This window comes from Phyllobates terribilis, unplaced genomic scaffold, assembly GCF_046119375.1.
Source record: "Phyllobates terribilis strain yellow unplaced genomic scaffold, ASM4611937v1 Scaffold_47__1_contigs__length_9908305, whole genome shotgun sequence".
Classification (NCBI taxonomy): domain Eukaryota; kingdom Metazoa; phylum Chordata; class Amphibia; order Anura; family Dendrobatidae; genus Phyllobates; species Phyllobates terribilis.
The window spans coordinates 4283062-4310481 of record NW_027362807.1 but is presented as its reverse complement, the minus strand read 5'-3'; the positions used below and the strand labels follow the sequence as shown (position 1 = coordinate 4310481).

The 27420-nt window shown below is 46.8% G+C and overlaps 1 protein-coding gene across 1 annotated transcript in view; it reads right to left on the bottom strand.

Annotated features, from left to right (window-relative positions):
* Window positions 1–7756: 7756 nt before the first annotated feature.
* LOC141191593 (uncharacterized) overlaps window positions 7757–27420 on the bottom strand; it is a 40330-nt gene continuing 20666 nt past the window's right edge. Inside the window, exons 4-5 of the mRNA XM_073661523.1 lie at window positions 20084–20304; window positions 7757–10109 (exon numbers count right to left, since the gene is read on the bottom strand). Coding sequence (XP_073517624.1) covers window positions 8500–10109; window positions 20084–20304 — 1831 coding nt within the window. The 3' untranslated portion in view covers window positions 7757–8499. The remainder of the gene's footprint in view (window positions 10110–20083; window positions 20305–27420) is intronic.

Genomic DNA, 27420 nt, shown 5'->3' with positions numbered 1-27420 from the left:
AGGCTTAGACAGACGAAAAAGGAAAAACATTTTTTTCTAATTAAACGTTCCTTGATGGTGTAAACTGGAGGGATGTGTGATGACTCAGCGTCACAGGAAAATATGGCCACTAGTGTGGGGAGCATTGAACTATTCTTAATTATGCCAGACGTACTATTCCTTTGTTCAGTAAGTCAAGGGACATTAGCCATTGTTTCATACAAGACTATCTGGCTCCCCTTTTTGTATCCCAATTTGTAGACTGTCTGCTCATTATGATGCATCAGCCTCCTGCAGTGTACTAGTCTGCAAAATCTGGAGGATAATTGGGCAGTCTAATTGAATAATCGAACAATGATAGAACAGCCTATCTACCCTTAATCCTGTGTGACAATGCCCTGAAATGGGAGTTGAGGGTTATAAAAAGATGACTGCTCCTATCACCGGTGTGATTCCACGGGACTTCAGCATGGGGATCATAGCTCCAGCTGGTGTATTAAAGAACGGCTCCACTGCCCAACAATGAGCCCACTAATGCATTTGGAGGTTGGGACAATATGGTCACATGGCCACATACCTTGCTGTTCTCGGTCAGCCTTCTAAGCTAGCCGCTACCTCCTCTCTGTGGTTGCCCGCCAAAAGCAGGACGCTGTTAGATGGGGTAGTTGGCCCTGGATGCCCCAAAGACGCAGAGGTTCTAATCCTCGACAAGCCAGCAAAGGGTGAGACTCCGTGACAGTGACAATCTTGTGTCCTTGCAGGGAATGTAATATATGCTGTTAACTGTTGGTGACCCAATAAAGTCTTCCCAGAGTGTGCTACCCTCACCCTATGGTGTTTGAGTAGTGTTCTGACCACGGAGAAAGAGTAAGAGTGTTCAGTGGGATCCGACCCAGGCCGTGTGTTCTTTCTAAAGAGAGCCAGGCCAGTGGACAAGAGCACCCACTGACCATCATGTCTACACAGGATGAAAATTACAAATTTGAATACACTAGTGTAGAATAGCGATGTACTAAATCTTTTGTTAGTCTTTCTCTGAACCATGTGTTTTATTTACATATAAATTCACAGCACGAACATTATTGAGAAAAAAAGAAGAAAAAATTGTGTGGATCTACAAGTGTGGCATTTGAATTATTCCTGAATTGAACCTGAAAAGAACAGAAGGGAACTGGATACCCAGGCAAAGTAAACAATGTTTCTATTTGTGTTTACTCTCCCCCTATAGTATTTCACTTTCTACTAACCCCCTTAATCTCTACACCTAGAAAGGAACTCTTCATTTCTCCCTCCATTCTCCCCATTCATCTCACCTCCTCCTTGGAACTATTCCTCAATATTCACTCCTGTGTCTCCAAACACAGACAGCCACCTCATGCCCTCTCCTGCTCCCACTTTCCCTGCTCCTTATGTCTGCTGGAGATATCTCTGCAAATCCTGGTCCTCCTCACCACATCCCCACAGTCACTTCCACCTCCTATCCACGATCTTCCACAAACTCTCGCAACCTTTCTAACCTTATAACCATCCGCCCAGCCACCGCCTCCCCAGCCCCACTAACATGAGCTCTATGGAACGCTCGCTCCATATGCAACAAACTTTCCTACATCCATGATCTTTCCATTACTAATAAACTCCTTCCTCTGCGTCACCGAAACCTGGATAACCCCCTCTGACACGGCCTCCCCAGCAGCACTTTCGTATGGTGGATTTCATCTTTCTCACACCCCTCGCTCCAATGGCAAGGATAGTGGAGGAGTAGGTTTTCTCCTGTCAGGCAACTGCTCCTTCACCCATTTCCCACTGCCACCCTCCATTACTCTCCCGTTCGTTGAAGTGCACTGTGTGCGCATCTACTCCCCCTCCAACCTCCAATTGGCCGTCATTTACCACCCCCCAGGACCAGCCACTATCTTCTTTGACCACTACACCAACTGGCTGCTTCATTTTCTTTCCGCAGACATCCCCACTATCATCATGGGTGACTTCGACATCCCCATTGACACATCCCACCATCTGTCTCCAAGCTGCTATCCCTCACTTCCTCCTTCAGTCTAGCTCAATGGTCTTCAGCCCCCACTCACAAAGATGACCACACACTGGACCGCATCTTCACCCGCCTCTGTTCCCTATCCAACCTCTCCGCTCACCTCTCCCTCTTTCTGACCACAACCTACTCACATTCTCTTCCCTCTGCTCTTCAGGTTCCTGAGTCTACTTCCGGAAGTGGCCGAGCGAGTCGTCCTACCACACACCACAACAGCTGCAGCTATCAATTCAGTCGCCCCCCTCACACATACAACAGCTCATCCACTCCATCGGCAACCTTGGCACACCAACCTGACTAAAGAATTGCGAAGGGCCTCCAGGGTTGCGGAGCAGAAATGGAAAAGGTCCCACTCCCAATGAGCACTTCATCGCATTCAAACAGTCCCTCACTACCTTCAAGTTCACACTTACTGCAGCAAAACAAACATGCTTCTCATCTCTCATATCCTCCGTCACACAACCCTGAACAGCTATTCAAAACTTTCAATTCTCTCCTGTCCCCCAGCGCCTCCTCCCTCTCCTCTCATCTCAGCTGAAGACTTTGCCTTATTCTTCAAGCAGAAGATTGATAACATCAGACAAAGCTTTTGCCTAAAGTCCCCACAGCCCCTCCTCACACCTACTCAACCATCCTCCTCCAAAACCAGCTTCTCCACCATTACAGACGATCAACTCTCCTCTTTACTCTCCAAATCACACCTCACAACCTGCGAACTTGACCCAATCTCGTTCCACTTCATCCCCAACCTCACCATAGTCTTCATCCCAAACCTAACTCACCTTTTCAACCTGTCACTAACAACTGGTGTCTTCCCCTCACACTTCAAACATGCCTTGATCACACCCATCCTCAAAAAGCCCTCCCTTGACCCATCCTCTCTGACTAGCTACCGCCTCATATCACTTCTTCCTTACGCCTCAAAAATACTGGAACAACACGTCCATTCTCAACTGTCCTCCACCTCTCCTCCTGCTCCCTCTTTGACCGCCTCCAATCTGGCTTCCCACCTCGCCACTGCACTGAAACTGCCCTGACTAAAGTCACCAACGACTTACTAACTGCCAAATCCAAGTGAAACTACTCTGTCCTCCTCCTCCTGGACCTGTCATCTGCCTTTGACACAGTGGACCATTCCCTCTTACTACAGACTCTCTCTTCTTTTGGCATCAAAGACTTGGTCCTATCTTGAATCTCCTCATACTTAACAGACAGGACATTCAGTGTCTCTCACTCACACACCACCTCCTCATCTCGCCCCCTATCTGTCGGTGTTTCCCAAGGTTCAGTCCTAGGACCTCTGCTCTTTTCCATCTACACCTTCGGCCTGGGACAGCTCATAGAGTCCCAATGATTTCAGTATCACTTCTATGCTGATGACACACAGATCTACCCTCTCTGGACCCGATATCTCCTCCCTACTAGCATTGAGCAAATTTGTTTGGCATTTGAAATTCGGGTTCGTGCTCAAGGTTCTGGCTTGTTTGCTCCAAAAAAATCAGCTCCGCCCATGAACATCCCTGATTTGCCAAGCTGTCATGCATATGTTATTTGCCTGACAGCATGGCAAATCAGGGATGTTCATGGGCGGAGCCGTTTTTTGGCGCGAACAGGCCGGAACCACGAACCCGAATTTGAAATGCCGAACAAATTTGCTCAACACTACTCCCTACTAACCAAAATCCCACAATGTCTGTCCGCTAAGTCATCCTTCTTCTCTGACAGATTTCTAAAACTTAACATGGATAAAACAGAATTCATCATCTTTCCACCGTCTCACTCAACCTCCCCAACTGACCTATCCATCAAAGTCAATGGCTGCCCACTCTCCCCAGTCCCGCAAGCCCGCTGCCTCCAGGTAACCCTGGACTCTAACCTCTCCTTTAAACCACATATCCAAGCCCTTTCCACTCCCTGCCGACTCCAACTCAAAAATATCTCCCGAATCCACACATTCCTCAACCACGAATCTGCAAAAACACTAGTGCACGCCTTCATCATCTCCCGCCTCAACTACTGCAACCTCTTGCTCTGTGGCCTCCCTTCTACCACTCTCACTCCCCTCCAATCTACCCTAAACTATGCTGCCTGAGTAATCCACCTGTCCCCCCGCTATTCCCCGGCCTCTCCTCTCTGTCAATCCCTTTACTGGCTTCCCATTGCCCAGACACTCAAGTTCAAAACCCTAACCATGGCATATAAAGCCATCTACAACGTGTCTCCTCCATATATCTGTGACCTGGTCCCCAGGTACTTACCTACACGCAACCTCCAATCCTCACAAGATCTCCTTCTCTACTCCCCTCTTTTCTCCTGTACCAGCCGCCGACTTGTATTGTTCAAAATTTATTGTAATTGTTTGTGCTATGTATATCCCTATGTAAAGCGCCATGGAATGAATGGCGCTATAATAATAAATAATAATAATAGTGGCACTCACTGGTCCTGTAAAATCCAATGTATTTATTTAACACAACATTAAAACTGGCTGCTGAGAGGGACAAAGCACATGGAAAGGATGACGGCCATTTTGCGCTAGCCTGCGCTTCAACGGGTTCTGGAAATTAAATGTTTCCCAAGGACCCGTTGAAGCGCAGACTAGCAAAAAACGGCAGTCATCCTTTCCATGTGCTCTGTTCCAGTTTTAATATTTTGTTAAATAAAGACATTGGATTTTACAGGATCGGTGAGTGCCACTTTTTTTCACATTTATGTACTTATTTATGTGAGCAACCGGTACGATCAGGCTTGATTGCTGAAGTCCAGTATTTGATATGATATAAGAACACCAAGGTAGTTGGTGCAAGCAATTTTTTCCTCTTCCAGTACGAACATTAATGAAACAGTTTACAGTGCACATATAGACACACAACACTCCTATGTGGACAGTGCACACACACTCAGCTCTGCTATATGTACAGATTTATACATACACACACACAGCTGTGCTACATGCGCACATTTCCATACACTCAGTTCATATTTAAGAGCGCTGTACATGGGATTATGACATGCTGAGAGACGAATGACATGAATTTTTGAAACCACAAGTGATCCTACACTTCCCAAAAAGGTTACGTCTAAAAAGCCTCCTGATGAACATTGAACAGGAATGGGGAAACGTGTTGGGGTCACATTACAATGGTAGCTATGTGGGGTTTCTATATAAATAGTTCTGTGACAAGCTGGGATCTACTACATTTTGAATGGACTCGCTATTTACAACATGTAGAGGTATTTTGTCTGTGACAAAATTGTAGCACTATTGGCACTTTATTAGAGGCATGGAAAATGTATCAATTTGTTTCATGAACATTTGAATTCTACCTCTGTAAACATAGAAGGAGCTTTGTGTGTAATATAAGCTATGTGTGAATTTCATGCATGGTCATTTTATTTGCCTGTGACAACACTGTAGCACTATTGGCATCTTTTTAGAGGCATGGACACTATTATTTAGTCTCATGTCTTCACATTTGAATTACCGTATTTTTCGGACTATAAGACACATGGGACCATAAGACGCACCTAGGTTTTAGAGGAGGAAAATAGAAAAAAAAATGTAAGCAAAAAATGTGGTAATTTTTATGGGGGAGGGGGTCTGCTGCTGACACTGGTATTGGGATAATGTCCCCCAATTCTGTTAATATCCTCCATCCTTGTATGTATGGTCCCTCCTTCCTGGTATACGTGGCCCTCATCCCCATCCTGGTATACATGGCCCTCATCCCTATCCTGGTATGCATGGCACCCCTTGATCCCCCCATCCTGGCATGCATGGCACCCCTTGATCCCCCATCCTGGTATGCATGGCACCCCTTGATCACCCATCCTTGTATGCATGGCACCCCTCTTCCTGGTATGCATGGCACACCTTGATCCTGGTATGCATGGCACCCCGATTCCCCCAACCTGGTATGCATGACACCCCTTGTTCCCCCATCCTGGTATGTATGGCACCCCTTGATCCCCCATCCTGGTATGCATGGCGCCAATTGATCTCCTATCCTGGTATGTATGGCACCCCTTGATCCCCCATCCTGGTATTTATAGCACCCCTTGATTCCTCCATCCTGGTATGCATGGCACCCCTTAATCCTGGTATGCATGGCACCCCTTGAGCCCCCATCACTCTGCCCACAAAAAAAAATAAAGAATCATACTCCCCTCCTCTCTCCTTCAGTGCTGCGTTCCGCTCTGCTGCTGACACTCACTGTGAGCCGCGCATAGCAGGGTTTGCATGGCGTCCTTGCCATGCACCCTTACACAGCGTGCACACTGTAGCTGCAGTGCTGCTCCTGCTGCGCTCGGTGGTCAGTGTGCACGCTATTAAAGACCATGAATATTCACTACAACCCATGGGAGTGGGTTGTAGCGAATATTCATGAGCTTTAATAGTGGGCACACAGACCGCCGGCTGCAGCAGGAGCCGAGCTATGGTTACAGTGGGCACGCTATTAAGGAGAATGAATATTCCCTGCTCCCCACGCCCATGGGCGTGGGGAGCAGGGAATATTCATTTTCTTTAGCAGCAGGCACAGCGTAGGCTGCAGCAGGCGGCTGCTACCTCCTGTGCCCCGCTCTTCCCCCGCTGTCGCTCACCCCCAGCCCCCCACCAGCCACAGAACATATGTTTGGACTTTAAGACGCACCACCCACTTTCCTCCAAAAATTTTAGAGGAAAAAAGTGCGTCTTATAGTCCGAAAAATCCGGTATACCTCTGCAGATATTGAAGGAGCCTCTTAATGTAATATAAGCTATACTGTTGGTTCACGCATTGTGACTTTATTTATGGATATCTTGGCTGATAACTATTTGCCAAAACTATGTTTGGTTTAATTTTTTCCTCCTGTGAGTGGTTGTAGTACCTAGGATCATCTAGGGATAATTAGGGTGATAAGACAGAAAGTGGGGGTGCCACAACTTGCGCTCTTTTAGGGTGTAAACCTCAGCGGAAAGGAAGGGTAAATAATGAGGGATAACAAATAGGGAAAGGATTGAGGCTCCATCCCCACCTCCCCTACCTGCCTTTAACCCCTGATTTAATTTATATGGCCTAGGAATTACATACATTTTCTTTATTTCTATAGTGCCAATTTGTAAAATTTGATCGGGAACATATGTAATAGTTCTTTTTTAATAAGGTATAAATAAAGTATATACATTTTAATGGAGATTTTTCTTTGTGAGACAAATTTACATACACACAGCTCTACTACATATGCACATTTACATACACACAGCTCTGCTACATATGCACATTTACATACATACACAGCTCTGCTACATATAATGTCTGTAAAGTGCTGTGGAATATGTTAGCGTTATATAAAAATAAAGATTATTATTATATGCAAATTTGCATACACAAACACTGTGTACACATTTCCTCATTTTGCAGTTCCTTCCAGGTCATATGAATGTTTACATGATCGGAAAGGTCCTTGAGCTAGTCAGGTGGAAGGTTTTTCAGCTGCTCACTCAGGACATGCAGCCTCTGTACAGGTCCTGGTACCTTCCCCTCCTGCTCTGCACCAATCAGTTAGATACAGGTGGGGCTGGAGGAGAGAGAGCAGTTCTCTCAGTGATCAGGAAGGACACTGTCTCAGCATTCTCCTCTGTCACAGGATGCTGCCTCCAGTTTATAAGACACACTTACTTATTAACAAGATATTTTCATACTAAAAATATGTCTTATAGGCCAAGAAATATGATACGTTCTAAAATGATTTCCCTTTCTCATTTATTAATACGTCTGTTATATCTCTTTGTACAATGTGTCAATAACACATAGTTTATCTAAGTCTGAGTTATTTTTGATGATCAACAAAATACAATTTTCCAGTAATTCATTTTTCACACTCTAGGTATGACAATGGCTTCTCTGTGTGGGATTTTTTACTTTTTAAGTGTTGTCCACTACATGGACAACACCTTCTCAATCCTCATGTTTGGTCCTGTTAAAATAAAAGCACTGATACAAACCTCCCATGGAGGCGTCGTTCAAGCGGTGTCAGCACTTGCGTTCCCGGGGCTCATGTGAGGTTGTTACGTCACGTGAGCTCTTCAGCCAATTAGTGCTGGCGTGATTGTCCCCATCTTCAAACAAATTGAACATCAAGTCAGAGAGCAGCCGCAGTCCTGGCTTCCTGTTGATGTTCAATGCATCTGAAGGCGGGGATAGTGAAGCCGTCCCTGATTAGACACAGGACTCATGTGATGTAACAACCTCACATGAGCCCCGGGAATGCGATTGCCGACACCGCTGGAATGGTAAATACGAGTCTTTTTATTTTAACAAGCCAAATATGAGGAATGACAAGGAATTGCCCTAATCGTGGACAACCCCTTTAAGAAAGTACAATTTTCGCTTAAAACATTTCCAACATTCTGAACATGAAAAAGGCTTCTCCCCTGTGTGCCTTCTCTGATGTTTTTTAATAGTTGATTTCCGTGTAAAACATTTCCCACATTAAAAACATGAAAAAGGCTTCTCCCCTGTGTGAACTCTTTGGTGACTAAGAAGAGATGATTTCTTCACAAAATATTTCCCACATTCTGAGCATGAAAAAGGTGTCTCCCCTGTGTGGGTTCTCTGGTGCACAACTAAACCTGCTTTCTGGTTAAAACATTTCCCACATTCTGAACATGAAAAAGGCTTTTCCCCTGTGTGGATTCTCTGCTGCCTATCAAGATGCGATTTCTGGTTAAAATATTTCCCACATTCTGAACATGAAAAAGGCTTCTCCCCTGTGTGGGTTCTCTGGTGCTTAATCAAAGCTGATTTACGGTTAAAATATTTCCCACATTCTGAACACGAAAAAGGCTTCTCCCCTGTGTGGATTCTCTTGTGGCTATAAAGATGTGATTTCCGGTTAAAATATTTCCCACATTCTGAACATGAAAAAGGCTTTTCCCCTGTGTGGATTCTCTTGTGGCTATAAAGATATGATTTCCGGTTAAAATATTTCCCACATTCTGAACATGAAAACGGCTTCTCCCCTGTGTGGATTCTCTTGTGGCTATAAAGATATGATTTCCGGTTAAAATATTTCCCACATTCTGAACAGGAATAAGGCTTCTCCCCTGAGTGAATTCTCTGGTGACCAAGAAGAATTGATTTTGTCACAAAACATTTTCCACATTTTGAACATGAAAAAGGCTTCTCCCCTGTGTGAGCTCTTTGGTGACGAAGAAGACATGATTTATTCCCAAAACATTTCCCACATTCTAAACATGAAAAAGGCTTCTCACCTGTGTGGGTTCTCTGGTGGTTAACAAAAAGTGATTTATAGTTAAAACATTTCCCACATTCTGAACAGGAAAAAGGCTTCTCCCCTGTGTGACTTCTCTGGTGTATAACAAGATTCCATTTCTGGATAAAATATTTCCCACATTCTGAACAGGAAAAAGGCTTCTCCCCTGTGTGAGTTCTCTGGTGTATAACAAGATTCCATTTCTGCATAAAATGTTTCCCACATTCTGAACAGGAAAATTGCTTCTCCCCTGTGTGTGTTCTCTGGTGCTTAACCAAATCTGATTTCTGGTTAAAACATTTTCCACATTCTGAACAGCAAAAAGGCTTCTCCCCTGTGTGAGTTTTCTGGTGCTTAACCAAATTTGATTTCCGGTTAAAATATTTCTCACATTCTGAACAGGAGTATGGCTTCTCACCTGTGTGACTTCTCTGGTGTATAGCAAGATGTGATTTCTGGTTAAAATATTTCCCACACTTGGAACAAGAAAATCTTTTCTCCACTGTGTGAATTTTTTGATGTTTAAAAAAAGGCTTTTCGAAGTGAAAATTATTTCCAGATTCTGAATGTGAAAATGGCTTCTTTGCTTTAGGAGCAATTTGTTTTTTAATTCTTATTTTTTTACTTTCATTTTCCTTAGCAGTCGGTAATGAATCAGAAGACGAGACCTGTTTCAAAGCATCAGATGACAGAACTTTGCTGTGAAGGGATGATGGTAAATCTGGAGTAATGGCATTCACTTCAATTGTATCATCTGGGATATCGAGATCATTTGATTTAAAAATTGAAGATGTCAGTTGTCCCTCTGATCTCCTGGTGAAGTCATCTGCCAAGAAGAAAAACAATTATTTTTGAATAAAATATACTTGAATTTTATATTGTTCAACATTTCTACTTAAACTGTCTGTAAAAATTGCAAGTTATATAAAAATATAGAATTATTCACTAAGACAATGACAGTTCACAGTCTAATAGAAAACCTCATAGGATGAACCAGTGGAGTGCGGTGTTCAACTGTTTATTCATTCTGCTTCCAAAATACGGAATAAAAAGCCACCAAACAATGTTATGTAGGTGAAAATTATAGCAATAACAACTTCTACTGATCTCAAAAAAATCCAGCCCCCACTCAGGTCCATCACCTGTCAATGGAAAAACAGAGGTTTCCACATTATTAGTGACTAAAAGGCTCTTAAAAAGCAACATGGCTTCCATAAACCAATCCACCAATATCCGCTTCTCCCAAAGTCAAATCTCCCCCTCACTTCTGAGCCTTGCAGTGCGCCCAAACCACATTTAGCATCCATGTATTTGACATTACTATAGTGAGAAGAACCCACTTAATTTACGGTGTGTGTCTCCTGGAGCACAATCTGGGCACTATGTGTTGGGAATTAAAATAGTATTTTGGAATTTTCACTCTCCAACATCCACTACGTGCTAATTTCTAGAAAGTGCCTGTAGAGTCAAAATAGTCACTACTCCTAGGGGATTTCTACTGCTCTGGTTTTCTGCCATTTTGTCATATTAGGGCTTCTTCAAAAGAGGTGTCCCATCTCCTTTGTGTCCTGCTCTGTCACCAGGCGATGTCTTATTCATTCTGCAGGTGGTACTAGTAATGGAGGTGTCGGAGCAAGAAGCTCTAGGCGGCCCAGGCTCAGCCCAGCCACTAAGATTAGGGTGCCTGGGACCTATAGTACCATCCAGTCTGGCAGTATTGGTGTGTGTGCTGTCCAGCTTGAGTGATCAGCTTCCTGCTTTAGCCAACTGGAAAGCACCGCACCCTAGTAAAGCTCAGAGCATATTGCTGGAAGCTGCCAGATACAGGCTTGGTATCCTCTGGTTCAGTCCTCTGTACTCATCTCACAGCTTGTTTATTTGATTCCAGTTGTGACCCCGGCCCACTTACTGACTACTCTTGTGTCTTCTGATTTTGTATTTTCTCTGCCCTCCTGGTTCTGACTCGGCTACCCGACTATTCTTCTTGCCAAGTCACACCACAGAATAGCAGGTAACACCGAGGCCCAAGCTTAGGGGTCTCTGTGTAAGTCCTTGTTCATCACCCTTTAATGCTTAAAGGGTGATGAACAAGAAAATTCCTGAGATCTGGAAAACGGGGTGGATAGTGCCAAGCCTGTTCGTAGGAGCCATCTTTTCAGCTGCCAGGTGCCCATGAACAGGGCCCCAATACATTGTGTCTGCAAATTATTCCAGCAAGATCTGCATTCAAATAGCTAAAACCTTTCTTTCTTAACCTGCCATGTGCCCAGACAGAAGTGTACAACTGTATATAGGGGATTGTCGGATTCAAGAGAAGTTGGAAAATAATTAGCAAAAGTCCATTTGTTTTCTATTATCCTTTGTGAAGATTTCCAAAGTTATCACCACATAAAGTGACACACGTCAGATGTGAAAATTGGGGCCTAATTAGGAACACAAAACTGGCTGCAGGAAGAGGTTAAATCAGAGTATTTTGGACATTAACTACTGTAGTCAAAAATTGTGGCATTTGGTTTTTATACCTTGAGAAAGGCGCTGATCCCGCGCAGAAACGAGTTGGTATTAATAAAAATAGCCTCTTCATTCCTGCAGCGCAGCCTGCCTAAACGTGCCAGCTTCCATTTTTTGCCTAGTCAAAAACTGTGAGCATAGACAATAACACATCTACTAAAATGACCAAACTCAACAGTCTTCATCAATAAAAGATGAGTAACTACTGGTGAAACCTCTCTGGGGTAATTAGAGTCTGGGGCTTGGTGGCTCTGGGCAATCTAAACTATCGTAAGGGACAATATTTTCTATCAGATGAGTTTCAAGAAGAAATATTAGACATTCAAGGAGAACTTTTTATAATAGTGCAGGGATGAGGTGTCTTAAATTTAGATCTAAGGCATTTGGAAGAGGCAATGGAGATCTTTTTAAAAGACTACCAGGGAGTTACAGAGTCAAATAAGTGAGGCAGATCCCACCACAATCAAACCATCACACAGAACAAACCTGTAAAAAATAGACATAAAATAAAAGAAAATGTTACATCCCCAACAACAACATATGTATGGGGGGAGAACTCCGACACTAAACCGGAGTTGCATTAATTTATGGTGGACCACTGGAGCTACTATGAGTCCTGGCCAGAACAGTAGAGAAAGTATTAGCGCCCCCATTTCAGGAGAGATTGTGCAGTAATCTGAATTCATTAGGACCGAAAACATAATGGAATTTATGAAGTGGAGTGAATCCATGAAACCAGGACTCAAGCCATGCCAACACATCTCCTGCAGGCGTGAATAAATGTACACTGCTCAAAAAAAATAAAGGGAACTCTTAAACAACAGAATATATAGTTATATGAAAAAGTTTGGGCATCCCTATTAATCTTAAGCTTAATGATTTTTAAAAATTGGTGTTTTTGCAACTGCTATTTCAGTTTGATATATGTAATAACTGTTGGACACAGTAATGTTTCTGCCTTTAAATGAGGTTTATTGTACTAACAGAAAATGTGCAATCTGCATTCAAACAAAATTTGACAGGTGCATAAGTATGGGCACCCTTATCATTTTCTTGTTTTAAATACGCCTACCTACTTTTTACTGACGTACTAAAGCACTTTTTTGGTTTTGTAACCTCATTGAGCTTTGTACTTCATAGCCAGGTGTATGCAATCATGAGAAAAGCTACTTAAAGTGGCCACTTGCAAGTTGTTCTCCTGTTTGAATCTCCTCTGAAGAGTGGCATCATGGGCTTCTCAAAACAACTGTCAAATGATCTGAAAACAAAGATTATTCAACATAGTTGTTAAGGGGAAGGATACAAAAAGCTGTCTCAGAGATTTCACTTGTCAGTTTCCACTGTGAGGAACATAGTAAGGAAATGGAAGAACACAGGGACAGTTCTTGTTAAGGCCAGAAGTGGCAGGCCAAGAAAAATATCAGAAAGGCAGAGAAGAAGAATGGTGAGATCAGTCAAGGACAATCCTCAGACCACCTCCAGAGAGCTGCAGCATCAACTTGCTGCAGATGGTGTCACTGTGCATCGGTCAACTATACAACGCACTTTGCACAAGGAGAAGCTGTATGGGAGAGTGATGCGAAAGAAGCCGTTTCTGCAAGCACGCCACAAACAGAGTCGGCTGAGGAATGCAAAAGCACATTTGGAGAAGCCAATTTCTTTTTGGAAGAAGGTCCTGTGGACTGATGAAACCAAGATTGAGTTGTTTGGTCATACAAAAAGGCGTTATGCATGGCGGCAAAAAAACACAGCATTCCAAGAAAAACACTTGCTACCCACAGTAAAATTTGGTGGAGTTTCCATCATGCTTTGGGGCTGTGAGGCCAATGCCGGCACCGGGAATCTTGTTAACGTTGAGGGACGCATGGATTCCACTCAGTATCAGCAGATTCTTGACAATAATGTTCAAGAATCAGTGATAAAGTTGAAGTTATGCAGGGGATGGATCTTTCAGCAAGACAATGATCCAAAACACCGCTCCAAATCTACTCAGGCATTCATGCAGAGGAACAATTACAATGTTCTGGAATGGCCATCCCAGTCCCCAGACCTGAATATCATTGGACATCTGTGGGATCATTTGAAGAGGGCTGTCCATGCTCGGCGACCATCAAACTTAACTGAACTGGAATTATTTTGTAAAGAGGAATGGTCAAAAATACCTTCATCCAGGATCCAGGAACTCATTAAAAGCTACAGGAAGTGACTAGAGGCTGTTATTTTTGCAAAAGGAGGATCTACTAAATATTAATGTCACTTTTCTGGTGAGGTGTCCATACTTATGCACCTGTAAAAAAATTTAGAATGCAGATTGCACATTTTCTTTTAGTACAATAAACCTCATTTCAAGGCAGAAACATTACTGTGTCCAACAGTTATTACATATATCAAACTGAAATAGCTGTTGAAAAAACACCAATTTTTAAAAAACATTAAGCTTAAGATTAATAGGGGTGCCCAAACTTTTTCATATAACTGCAACTCCAAGTAAAACTTCTGTGAAATCAAACTGTCCACTTAGGAAGCAACACTGATTGACAATCAATTTCACATGCTGTTGTGCAAATGGAATAGACAATAGATGGAAATTATTGGCAATTATCAAGACACCCTCAATAAAGGAGTGGTTCTGCAGGTGGGGACCACAGACCATATCTCAGTACTAATGCTTTCTGGCTGATGTTTTGGTCACTTTTGAATGTTGGTTGTGCTTTCACACTCGTGGTAGCATGAGACGGACTCTACAACCCACTGAAGTTGCTCAGGTAGTTCAGTTCATCCAGGATGGTACATTAATGCGAGCTGTGGCAAGAAGGTTTGCTGTGTCTGTCAGCGTAGTGTCCAGTGGCTGGAGGCGCTACTAGGAGACAGGCCAGTACACCAGGAGAAGTGAAGGGGGCCGTAGGAGGGCAACAACCCAGCAGCAGGACCGCTACCTCCGCCTTTGTGCAAGGAGGAACTGGAGGAACACTGCAAGAGCCCTGCAAAATGACCTCCAGCAGGCCACAAATGTGCATGTGTCTGCACAAACGGTTAGAAACTGACTCCATGAGGGTGGTATGAGGCCCCGACGTCCACAGAAGGGGTGTTGTGCTCACAGCCCAACACTGTGCAGGACACTTGGCATTTGCCACAGAGCACCAGGATTGGCAAAGTCGCCACTGGCACCCTGTGCTCTTCACAGATGAAAGCAGGTTCACACTGAGCACATGTGACAGAGTCTGGAGACGCCATGGAGAGCGATCTGCTGCCTGCAACATCCTTCAGCATGACCGGTTTGGCAGTGGGTCAGTAATGGTGTGGGGTGGCATTTCTTTGGAGGGCCACACAGCCCTCCATGTGCTGGCCAGAGGTAGCCTGACTGCCATTAGGTTACGAGATGAGATCTTCAGACCCCTTGTGAGACCATATGCTGGTGCAGTTGACCCTAGGTTCCTCCTAACGCAGGACAATGTCAGACCTCATGTGGCAGGAGTGTGTCAGCAGGTCCTGCAAGATGAAGGCATTGAAGCTATGGACTGGCCCGCCCGTTCCCCAGACCTGAATCCGATTGAGCACATCTGGGACATCATGTCTCGCTCCATCCACCAACGTCACGTTGCACCACAGACTGTCCAGGAGTTGGCGAATGCTTTAGTCCAGGTCTGGGTGGAGATCCCACAGGAGACCATCAGCAACCTCATCAGGAGCATGCCCAGAAGTTGTAGGGAGGTCATACAGGCACGTGGAGGCCACACACAATACTCAGCCTCATTTTGACTTGTTTTAAGGACATTACATCAAAGTTGGATCAGCCTGTAGTGTGTTTTTTCACTTTAATTTTGGGGGTGACTCCAAATCCAGGCCTCCATTGGTTAATAAATTTGATTTCCATTGATGATTTTTGTGTGATTTTGTTGTCAGCACATTCAGCTTTGTACAGAACAAAGTATTCAATGAGAATATTTCATTCATTCAGATCTAGGATGTGTTATTTGAGTGTTCCCTTTATTTTTTTGAGCAGTGTATATTACAACCATCAGCCACGCTCAACTTAGAGATATATCATGGCACAGGTGTAATGTTTTTTTTTGTTTAGTTTATCACAATCCTGTTTGAAGTTAGATTTAACCCCTTAACCCCCGAGGGTGGTTTGCGCGTTAATGACCAGGCCAATTTTTACAATTCTGACCACTGTCACTTTATGAGGTAATTACTCTGGAACGCTTCAACGGATCCCCCTGATTCTGAGAATGTTTTTTCGTGACATATTGTACTTCATGATTGTGGTAAAATTTCTTCGATATCACTTTCGTTTATGTGTGAAAAAAACGGAAATTTGGCGAAAATTTTGAAAATTTTGCAATTTTCAAAATTTGAATTTTAATGCCTTTAAATCAGAGAGATATGTCACACAAAAGAGTTAATAAATAACATTTCCCACATGTCTACTTTACATCAGCACAATTTTGGAACCAAAATTTTTTTTGCTAGGGAGCTATAAGGGTTAAAAGTTGACCAGCGATTTCTCATTTTTCCAACAAAATTTACAAAACCATTTTTTTAGGGACCACATCACATTTGAAGTGACTTTTAGAGGTCTTTATGACAGAAAATACCCAAAAGTGACACCATTCTAAAAACTGCACCCCTCAAGGTGCTCAAAACCACATTCAAGAAATTTATTAACCCTTCAGGTGCTTCACAGGAATTTTTGGAATGTGGAAGAAAAAAATGAACATTTAACTTTTTTCACAAAAATGTTACCTTAGACTCAATTTTTTTTATTTTCGCAGGGGTAACAAGAAAAAATGGACCCCAAAATTTGTTATGCAATTTCCCCTGGGCACGCAGATACCCCATATGTGGGGAAAAAACAATTTGCTTGAATAATTAGCGGACGCCATGTTGCTTTTGGAGAGCCCCTGTGTGCCTAAACATTGGAGCTCCCCCACAAGTTACCCCATTTTGGAAACTAGACCCCCCCAAGGCACCTATCTAGATGCATAGTAAGCACTTGGAACCCCCAGGTGCTTCACAAATTGATTCGTAAAAATGAAAAAAAAATTTTTTTTCCACTTTTTCATTTTTACGAATCAATTTATGAATCACCTGGGGGTTCCAAGTGCTCACTATGCATCTAGATAGGTTCCTTGGGGGTTCTAGTTTCAAAAATGGGGTCACTTGTGGGGGAGCTCCTAAGTTTAGACACACAGGGGCTCTCCAAACTCGACATGGTTCCAATTTGTTAGCGGACACCATGTCGCGTTTCGCCATATTTTGAGAGCTATAATTTTTCTATATTTCGGCTGACAGAGTCATGTGATGGCTTGTTTTTTGCGGGATGAGTTGATGTTTTTATTTGTGCCATTTTCAGGCACATGACAGTTTTTGATCGCTTTTTATTCCGATTTTTGGGAGGCAGAATGAACAAAAAACAACAATTCAGGAATTGTTCTTTTTTTATTTTTTTATTCTGTTCCGCGTGTGGTAAAATTGATAAGGCAGCTTTATTCTTCGGGTCAGTACGTTTACAGCGGTACCACATTTATATAGTTTTTCTATGTTTTGGCGCGTTTACACAATAAAAGCTATTTTATAGAAAAAATTATTTTTTAGCATCGCTTTAGTCTGAGAGCTATAACTTTTTTATTTTGGGGCTGATGGAGCTGTATGGCGGCTTGTTTTTTGCGGGACGAGATGACATTTTCAGCAGTACTATTTTTATTTATATTCGTCTTTTTGATCGCGTGTTATTCCATTTTTTGTTTGGCGGTATGATGATAAAGCATTGTTTTTTGCTTCGTTTTTTATTTTTTTTACCGTGTTCACTGAAGGGGTTAACTAGTGGGACAGTTTTATAGGTCAGGTCGTTCCGGATGCGGCGATACCAAATATGTGTACTTTTATTGTTTTTTTTTTGGTTTGTTTTTTCATAATATTTATTGATGGGTACATTATATTTTTATTTTTGGTGGATTATTTTATTTTTTTTTTTCACTTTCTGACAGTTTTTTTACTTTTTTACTTTGTCCCACTATGGGACTTTCACTTTTTTTTCTCTGATTGCCTGCATGGCATAGGAATGGAGTACCATCCCGGTGCCGTGCAGGCTGTCAGAGCTGGACAGGGAGAAGATAATTTGGAGATGCACTGCGCATGTCCAAAAAATCTTCCTGCTGTCTGGTGACCCGGATGTTGTCATGACGACATCGGGTCGTCATGGCAACATCCTGAAAGCCGCGGCAGACCAGCGCTGGAGGCCGGAAGAGGAGGTGAGTATACCGATCACCTCCCCTTAGCCACCGCAATGCTGCGATCGACTTCGATCGCAGCATTGCGGGGGTTAATACGCCGGGAGCAGTGCGGGACCGCTCCCTGCACATAGTACCGGGTGTCAGCTGTGACAATCAGCTGACACCCGGCGGCGATCGCGCCCGCACAGGCTGTGTGCGGGCGCGATCGCCATGACGTACTAATATGGCACAGGCTCTTAAAGCCCAGTGCACAGACGCGTATTAGTACGTCATAGGTTGTAAAGGGGTTAAAATAAATTTTAAAGTTTAGAAAAAGGGAAACTCTGTTATTATACAGAAATTCACACTTGGCCCTCACTGCACATTTAATGTTGTTGATCATAAATGTGAAGTTTGGCCAGAAAGACTGGACCTGGTCTTGTAGGGACCATATGAGGACATTCAGCAGCACAGAAGGGAGAGAAGGTAGATTCATGCAATAAGATATCAGGGATCTAGAAAGCCAACAGCATCATTACCGTTCGTTTTCTCTTACAGGTCCATCATAATTTTGATTTTCTCACTTGTCAGCACATATTACATACTCTGCCATTTGGCTTTGCAGTTTACAGATCTGGGCAGGTAACGGTCAGCATCTACTAATCCCAGGGGGTAGGTAGATCCTCCAGGTTGTAAGTTCTAGAGAAAATGGCTTTTAACCCCTTAAGCCCCGGAGCATTTTCCGTTTTTGCATTTTGGTTTTTTGCTCCCCTTGTTCCCAGAGCCATAGCGTTTTTATTTTTTGGTCAATATGGCCATGTGAGGGCTTATTTTTTGTGGGACGAGTTGTACTTTTCAACGCCATTACTAGTTTTACCATGTCGTGTACGGGAAAACGGGAAAAAAATTCCAAGCGCCGTGAAATTGCAAAAAAAGTGCAATACCACTGAGGTTTTTTTTGTTTGTTTTTTACCACGTTCACTGAATGCTACAACTGACCTGCCATTATTATTCTCCAGGTCATTACGAGTTTGTAGACACCAAACACGTAGAGGTTCTTTTTTATTTAAGTGGTGAAAAATTCCAAAAAAAAAAAAAAATGGTGCCATTTTCCGAGACCCGTAGCGTCTCCATTTTTTGGGATCTGGGGCCAGGTGAGGGCTTATTTTTTGTGCACCGAGCTGAAGTTTTTATAGATGCTATTTTGGGGTAGATCCGGTGTTTTGATCGCCCGTTATTGCATTTTATTGCAATTTTACGGCGACCAAAAAACGTAATTATGGCGTTTAGAATTTTTTTCTCATTACGCCATTTACCGATCGGATTAATTCTTTTTTTATATTGATAGATCGGGCGATTCTGAACGCGGCGATACCAAATATGTGTATGTGGTTTTTTTTTTTTTATGATTTTATTTTGAATGGGGCGAAAGGGGGGTGATTTAAACTAGAAGCAGCAACTGTGCGATCGCCTCTGCTACATACAGGGGACCAGCAGATCCCCTGTATGCAGCAGAAATGGTCCTGTGCTATGAGCGCCGACCACTAGGTGGCGCTCATAGCGACAGGATCATTACAACCACTGGTGTCTGCTGCAGACCCAGGGTTGTCATGACCACCCATCGGTGACCCGCGATCATGTGACGGGGTCGCCGATGGGTGGGGTAAGTGATGCTCTTCCAGGAAGCGCGCGTTAAATGCCGCTGTCGGAGATTGACAGCGGCATTTAATATGTTAACAGCCGCGGGTGGATCGCAATTCCACCCGCGCCTGTTGCAGGCACATGTTAGCTGTAATAATCAGCTGACATGTGCTCGGTTCAGTGCGGGCTCAGCGCCGGAGCCCTCACTGAACCGAGGGATAACGACATGCGCGTACTAATACGTGACATGTCGTTAAGGGGTTAATGCCCAAAATCATTTGAACAGTTTTTGGTGGAGCAGAATGTTGTGGTCTAGAGGCAAAATGGTGATCACATGATTGTAATACAGCCGGACTACACAACTGATAAAACAGATGCAGACAGTGACTGAGAAGAATCTGTGACTTCTCTGCATTTAGTGGTTACTACTCACCTGGGTAGTCATATGTAGGAATCCCCTCTTTACACCGCTCATCACCCCTTCCATATGTCTCTGTGTAGCGCTGGCGTCCCTGCCCTCTGCTAGGCAGGGACGCTGCTCCCCTCACCGCTCTGCTCCGTGCCCGGCGTCCTCTCCCCGCTCTGCTGTCAGCGCGCGCTCCTTCCCGGCGTCCTCCTCCCGCTCTGCTCTCAGTGCGCGCTCCTTCCCGGCCCCTGTGCTTAGGGCGCGCGTGCGCGCGCTCCCCTCCTCTTAAAGGGGCCGCGCGCGCCGTCCTAAGGAGTCCCCGGCCAATGGCCGGAGGACTTCATCATATATAAGGCACCTCCTCCAAAATGGAGGTGCCCGAGCAATGTTGTTTGCACCTGTGTCTCACCTGTGCTTCAGCCCTCAGGTCCCGTTGCCAGTTACCTGCCAGTTACCTGCCAGTTACCTGCCAGTTTCCTGCCAGTTTCCTGCTAGTTACCTGCCTGATTCCTGCCTGAATACTTGTTACCTGCCTGCCTGCCTGAGGTCCGACGGTCTGCCTTACAACTCCGGTCAGTCTGTCTAAGGACCAACTTGTCCGCTCACCTGGGAGCGCACATCAGCTACCTGCCTGCTTGCCTGAGGTCCGACGGTCTGCCTTACAACTCCGGTCAGTCTGTCTATGGACCAGCTTGCCCGCTCACCTGGGAGCGCTTCTCCGTTACCTGCCTGCTTGCCAGCCCGGAGGCTCCGTTGTCACGTGCTGTGACCACCAGCTATCTCAGAGACTCTTGCCCGCTCACCTGGGAGCGCATCTCCGTTACCTGCCTGCTTGCCAGCCCGGAGGTCCCGTTGTCACGTGCGGTGACCACCAGCTATTCCAGAGACTCTTGCCCGCTCACCTGGGAGCGCTTCTCCGTTACCTACCTGCCTGCCAGCCCGGAGGTTCCGCCGTCACGTGCCGTAACCACCTGCTATTCCAGAGACTCTCGCTTGCTCACCTGGGAGCACACATCTACCATCTGCCTGCTAGCCTACCCGGAGGCTCCGCCATCACAGGTCGTACCTACCCCTTACCCAGAGACTGCCCTGATCACTTGCCGTAACTCCCTGTCCGTTCACCCAGAGACTGCCACCCGCTCCCTTACAAGGGCCGCCCCCTTGTATAGTAGCTCAGAGGTTCCGCCTCCCGGACCCGTTACAGTTTGCTCGGGCCATGGAACCCGGTGGCACCCAAGCTCCCTCGCTCTCGGACCTCTGTCTTGAACTGTCCCGTCAGAGGTCCCAACAGGAGGCCATCCTGGGTCACCTGCGGAATGTTAATACTCGCCTGAACACTCTGTCTGATCCGCCAACAACCTCCGCCAGTGCCATATCTTGCAATCCGGCAGCTCCGCTGCCCACTAATACTATGGTATCCTACCCCGGACCCCGGCTCTCTGCACCTCCTCGCTTCGGAGGCGACCCCGTCCAGGCTCGGGGCTTCATAAATCAGTGCACCCTGCACTTTGAACTTTTGTCCCATCAGTTTAATTCCGACCGGGCCAAAATTGCCTTTATCATGTCCCATCTCACCGGGGAGGCCCTGGCCTGGCTAAATCCTCTATGGGAGAGAGGAGACCCCCTGGTGTCCAACTTGCCTGCTTTTCTCTCGGCTTTCCGGAAAGTCTTCGACGAACCCGGACGGAAGACCTCATCCGCATCCTCTCTGCTACGCCTCCGTCAGGAGGGTCTCACCGTGGGCCAATATGCCATACGGTTCCGCACCCTTGCCTCGGAGCTGGCCTGGGATAACGACGCTCTGGTATCCGTCTTCTGGGAGGGTCTGTCCGGTCGTATTAAAGATGAACTTGCTGGTCGGGACATTCCTACCTCTCTCGATGATCTAATAACCCTTGCCACCCGGATTGACCTACGGTTCCAGGAGCGTGCCAAAGAGGTCACCCGTGAGAGAAGGATTCCACGTTTAGCTCCTACTTTCCAGAGACCCGTCATTCCCTCCATCTCTCCCCAGGTACACTCTCCTGAGCCTATGCAGGTCGACCAGACCAAGATGGTCAAAACCCGTCAGGACTCACGCCGTGCCGAGGGGAGCTGCTTCTACTGTGGCAGTAAGGAGCACCGGATCCGTGCCTGCCCGGAGAGGTCGGGAAACGCCTGTGTCTAGGTTCGCTCAGAGAGGTCCACCTAGACAAGAATAAATCCTCTCCATCCCTGCTGTTGTCAGTTTCGATCATCTACGGGGAGAACCGTTATTTCGAACTAGCCCAACTTGACTCTGGAGCAGCCGGGAACCTTATTTCACAGTCCCTGGTTGAAAAATACCGCATCCCCACCAAACCTCTGGCTGTACCCTTGTCTGTCGCTGCCGTGGATGGGGGCCTCTTACCTCGCCCCATTCAACTCATCACCGAATCCATTACCCTGCAGGTGGGAATGCTGCATTCTGAAAGTATCTCCTTTCATGTTCTGCCTGGACTCTCTCACGCCCTCTTGCTAGGTCTGCCCTGGCTCCAGAGACATGCACCCGTGCTAGACTGGCAAACCGGAGAGGTCCTTCGCTGGGGACAAGACTGTCATAAAACCTGCTTGGTTCCCGTCCATCCCGTCCGTCCCTCTCCTACCCCAGCTAATCTACCTGGACTTCCGATTCCTTATTGGTCTTATGCAGATGTCTTTAATAAAAAGGAGGCAGAGACATTACCACCACATAGACCATACGACTGTCCCATCGATCTGCTACCCGGTACTACTCCTCCCCGTGGGCGTATCTATCCTTTATCCGCTGCTGAAACCCGGTCTATGTCCGAATATATTGAGGAGAATCTGGCCAGAGGATTCATCCGGAAATCTACCTCCCCGGCGGGAGCAGGCTTCTTTTTCGTCAAAAAGAAGGACGGCTCTCTCCGTCCCTGTATAGACTATAGAGGCCTAAACCTGATCACGGTGAAGAATAAGTACCCCCTTCCGCTCATTCCAGAATTATTTGATCGCCTGAGGGGGGCTAGGATCTTCACCAAACTGGACCTTCGTGGGGCGTACAACCTGGTTCGTATTCGTCAGGGGGATGAATGGAAGACGGCATTCAACACCCGGGACGGCCACTATGAATACCTGGTAATGCCCTTTGGTCTCTGTAACGCTCCTGCCGTCTTTCAAGAGTTGGTCAATGACATCTTCCGGGACCTTCTCTACTCCTGCGTAGTGGTGTACCTGGACGACATCTTGGTCTTCTCTCCGGATCTCCAGACTCACCGGAGGGACGTTCGTCAGGTCCTGCTCAGGCTAAGGCAGAACCATCTCTACGCTAAATTTGAGAAGTGCCTCTTTGAGCAGACCTCGCTTCCGTTTCTGGGCTACATTATCTCTCAGACCGGCCTACAAATGGATCCTGAGAAACTGTCTGCCATCGAGAAATGGCCCCGACCGGAGGGGTTGAAGGCCATTCAGCGATTCCTGGGCTTCGCCAACTACTACCGCCTCTTCATACCACACTTCTCTTCCCGGACGGCCCCAATTTCTGCGCTCACCCGTAAAGGTACTAATCCCAAAGAGTGGCCACCCGAAGCAGAGGAGGCCTTTCTTTCCCTTAAACAGGCCTTCTCTTCCGCCCCGGTGCTGCATCGCCCAGATGGCAACAAACAGTTCTTCCTGGAAGTTGACGCCTCCTCCTCTGGAGCCGGAGCGGTACTTACTCAAAAATCATCTTCCGGGAGGATGGTAACTTGTGGCTTCTTCTCTAAACTCTTCTCCTCCTCTGAGCGCAACTATTCCATAGGAGACCGAGAGTTATTGGCCATCAAACTGGCATTGGAGGAGTGGCGTTACCTGCTCGAGGGGGCTCTTCACCCAGTAATAATTTACACTGACCACAAGAACTTGGCTTACCTCCAGCATGCCCAGAGACTTAACCCGCGCCAAGCCCGGTGGTCCTTGTTTTTTGCTCGTTTTGATTTTGTCCTTCATTTTCGCCCGGCTGACAAAAACGTCAAGGCGGACGCCTTGTCTCGGTCCTTTCTGGTGTCTGATCTCGAGGAGGATCCGAAACATATCATCGATCCCGCCAGAGTAATGCAGGTGGCTCCCGTGAGTCTAAATCGTCTTCCTCCTGGTAAGACGTTCGTACCAGTACCTGATCGGGAGAAGATCCTACACTGGGGTCATTCGTCTAAACTAGCTGGCCACGCCGGTCAGAAAAAGACCCTCCAGCTTATTACCCGGCACTACTGGTGGCCTAACCTGCACAAGGATGTAATAGACTTTGTTTCTGCCTGTGTGTCCTGCGCCCGCAACAAAGTTCCGAGACACCTGCCGGCCGGCCGTCTCCTACCTCTGCCAGTACCTGCTGCCCCCTGGCAGCATATAGCGATGGACTTCATTACTGATCTACCCGTCTCTGCCGGTTGTACGGCCATTTGGGTGGTCGCTGACCGCTTCTCCAAGATGGCTCACTTCATTCCACTGCCAGGTCTTCCGTCTGCACCCGAGCTGGCTAAAGACTTTATCCGCCACATCTTCCGTCTTCATGGCCTGCCCCGTCACATCGTGTCGGATCGTGGGGTACAGTTCACTTCCCATTTCTGGAGAGCCACTTGTAAATTGCTGGACGTCACCCTGGACTTCTCCTCCGCTTACCACTCACAGTCTAATGGTCAAGTGGAGCGGATCAATCAGAACCTGACCAGTTACCTTCGGCACTTCGTTAATGCCCACCATTCTGACTGGGTGGATCTCCTGCCATGGGCCGAATTCTCGTACAACAATCACGAGAGCGAGTCTTCCTCCAAATCCCCGTTTTTTGTAGTCTACGGTCAGCATCCTCGGATCCCGTTTCCCGTCTCCACCTCGGCGGACAATCCGGCTGCGGAATCTCTTGTTAACAAATTTTCCTCCATATGGGAGAGTACCCGGTCCGCACTCCTTCTGTCATCCGAGCGTATGAAAAGACACGCTGACAAAAAACGTCTGGACCCTCCTCAATTCCGCCCTGGGGATAAAGTCTGGCTCTCGTCCAAATATGTCCGGCTCAAGATCCCTTCCTATAAGTTAGGGCCTCGGTTCATCGGCCCACTGGAGGTCATCAGTCAGATCAACCCGGTGGCCTATAAATTGAAACTCCCGGCCAACTTACGGATCCCTAACTCCTTCCATGTGTCTCTCCTCAAACCTGTGGTGCTTAACTCTTTTTCCAAGTCTACAGGTACGCCTCCTGCTCCGGTTTCTGCTGAGGACGAGTTTGAGGTAGAGAACATTCTTGCCACCAAAAGGGTAAGAGGAAAGACCTTTTTTCTGGTAGATTGGAAGGGGTTTGGTCCTGAGGAGAGAACGTGGGAGCCCCGGGAGAACATCCATGCCCCTCTCATCCTAGCTAAATTTCTATCTGGCCTAAAAAAGGGGGGGCCTAAAGGGGGGGGTACTGTAGCGCTGGCGTCCCTGCCCTCTGCTAGGCAGGGACGCTGCTCCCCTCACCGCTCTGCTCCGTGCCCGGCGTCCTCTCCCCGCTCTGCTGTCAGCGCGCGCTCCTTCCCGGCGTCCTCCTCCCGCTCTGCTCTCAGCGCGCGCTCCTTCCCGGCCCCTGTGCTTAGGGCGCGCGCGCGCGCGCTCCCCTCCTCTTAAAGGGGCCGCGCGCGCCGTCCTAAGGAGTCCCCGGCCAATGGCCGGAGGACTTCATCATATATAAGGCACCTCCTCCAAAATGGAGGTGCCCGAGCAATGTTGTTTGCACCTGTGTCTCACCTGTGCTTCAGCCCTCAGGTCCCGTTGCCAGTTACCTGCCAGTTACCTGCCAGTTACCTGCCAGTTTCCTGCCAGTTTCCTGCTAGTTACCTGCCTGATTCCTGCCTGAATACTTGTTACCTGCCTGCCTGCCTGAGGTCCGACGGTCTGCCTTACAACTCCGGTCAGTCTGTCTAAGGACCAACTTGTCCGCTCACCTGGGAGCGCACATCAGCTACCTGCCTGCTTGCCTGAGGTCCGACGGTCTGCCTTACAACTCCGGTCAGTCTGTCTATGGACCAGCTTGCCCGCTCACCTGGGAGCGCTTCTCCGTTACCTGCCTGCTTGCCAGCCCGGAGGCTCCGTTGTCACGTGCTGTGACCACCAGCTATCTCAGAGACTCTTGCCCGCTCACCTGGGAGCGCATCTCCGTTACCTGCCTGCTTGCCAGCCCGGAGGTCCCGTTGTCACGTGCGGTGACCACCAGCTATTCCAGAGACTCTTGCCCGCTCACCTGGGAGCGCTTCTCCGTTACCTACCTGCCTGCCAGCCCGGAGGTTCCGCCGTCACGTGCCGTGACCACCTGCTATTCCAGAGACTCTCGCTTGCTCACCTGGGAGCACACATCTACCATCTGCCTGCTAGCCTACCCGGAGGCTCCGCCATCACAGGTCGTACCTACCCCTTACCCAGAGACTGCCCTGATCACTTGCCGTAACTCCCTGTCCGTTCACCCAGAGACTGCCACCCGCTCCCTTACAAGGGCCGCCCCCTTGTATAGTAGCTCAGAGGTTCCGCCTCCCGGACCCGTTACACTCTGTAGTATTAATATGGGTCAGATCTTCACCCTGAAACAAATATTGTAAAAGTCACAGACAGATGGAGAACTCTAATCCGGCCATCTCCACCGTTCTCATTACACAAGTATAAAACATATAATACTGGTGGATAAAACAAGACTGAACACAAGACCTTCACAGCCATCTACACATCATAGGGGAGATCTCATGACACCTTCTCTCCATCTACCTGATGATCCTGAGAAACATTGGGATCTTCTTGTTTACAGTCCTGTGGAAGAAGAGGATGGGGACATCTCTCTGGTGTTGTCCTCTTACTGGATAGATCTGGAGGAAACACATACAGGGGACTGAATTCATTCTTTACATACAGATAATTATAGGCCGTGTGTATTTAGTCCTGTCTATTACCTGGTGATGTGAGGGGCTGGGGAACCTCCATCATGATGTCCTTGTACAGATCTTTGCGTCCTTCTAAATACTCCCACTCCTCCATGGAGAAATAGACAGCGACATCCTGACACCTTATAGGAACCTGACACATCAGGGGCGGACACAGACTGTAGTGGGCCCCTGTGCAAGAAATTTTTGGGGCCCCCCCCTGCCCTTCATAAGGCAACAAAGTTATGTAAACATAACCCCCCCATGTGCATCTCTCATCCCCCCCCATGTGCATCTTTCATCGCCCCCCATGTGCATCTTTCATCGCCCCCCATGTGCATCTCTCATCCCCCCCATGTGCATCTCTCATCCCCCCCCATGTGCATCTCTCACCCCCCCCATGTGCATCTCTCACCCCCCCCCATGTGCATCTCTCATCCCCCCCGTGCATCTCATCCCCCCCGTTCC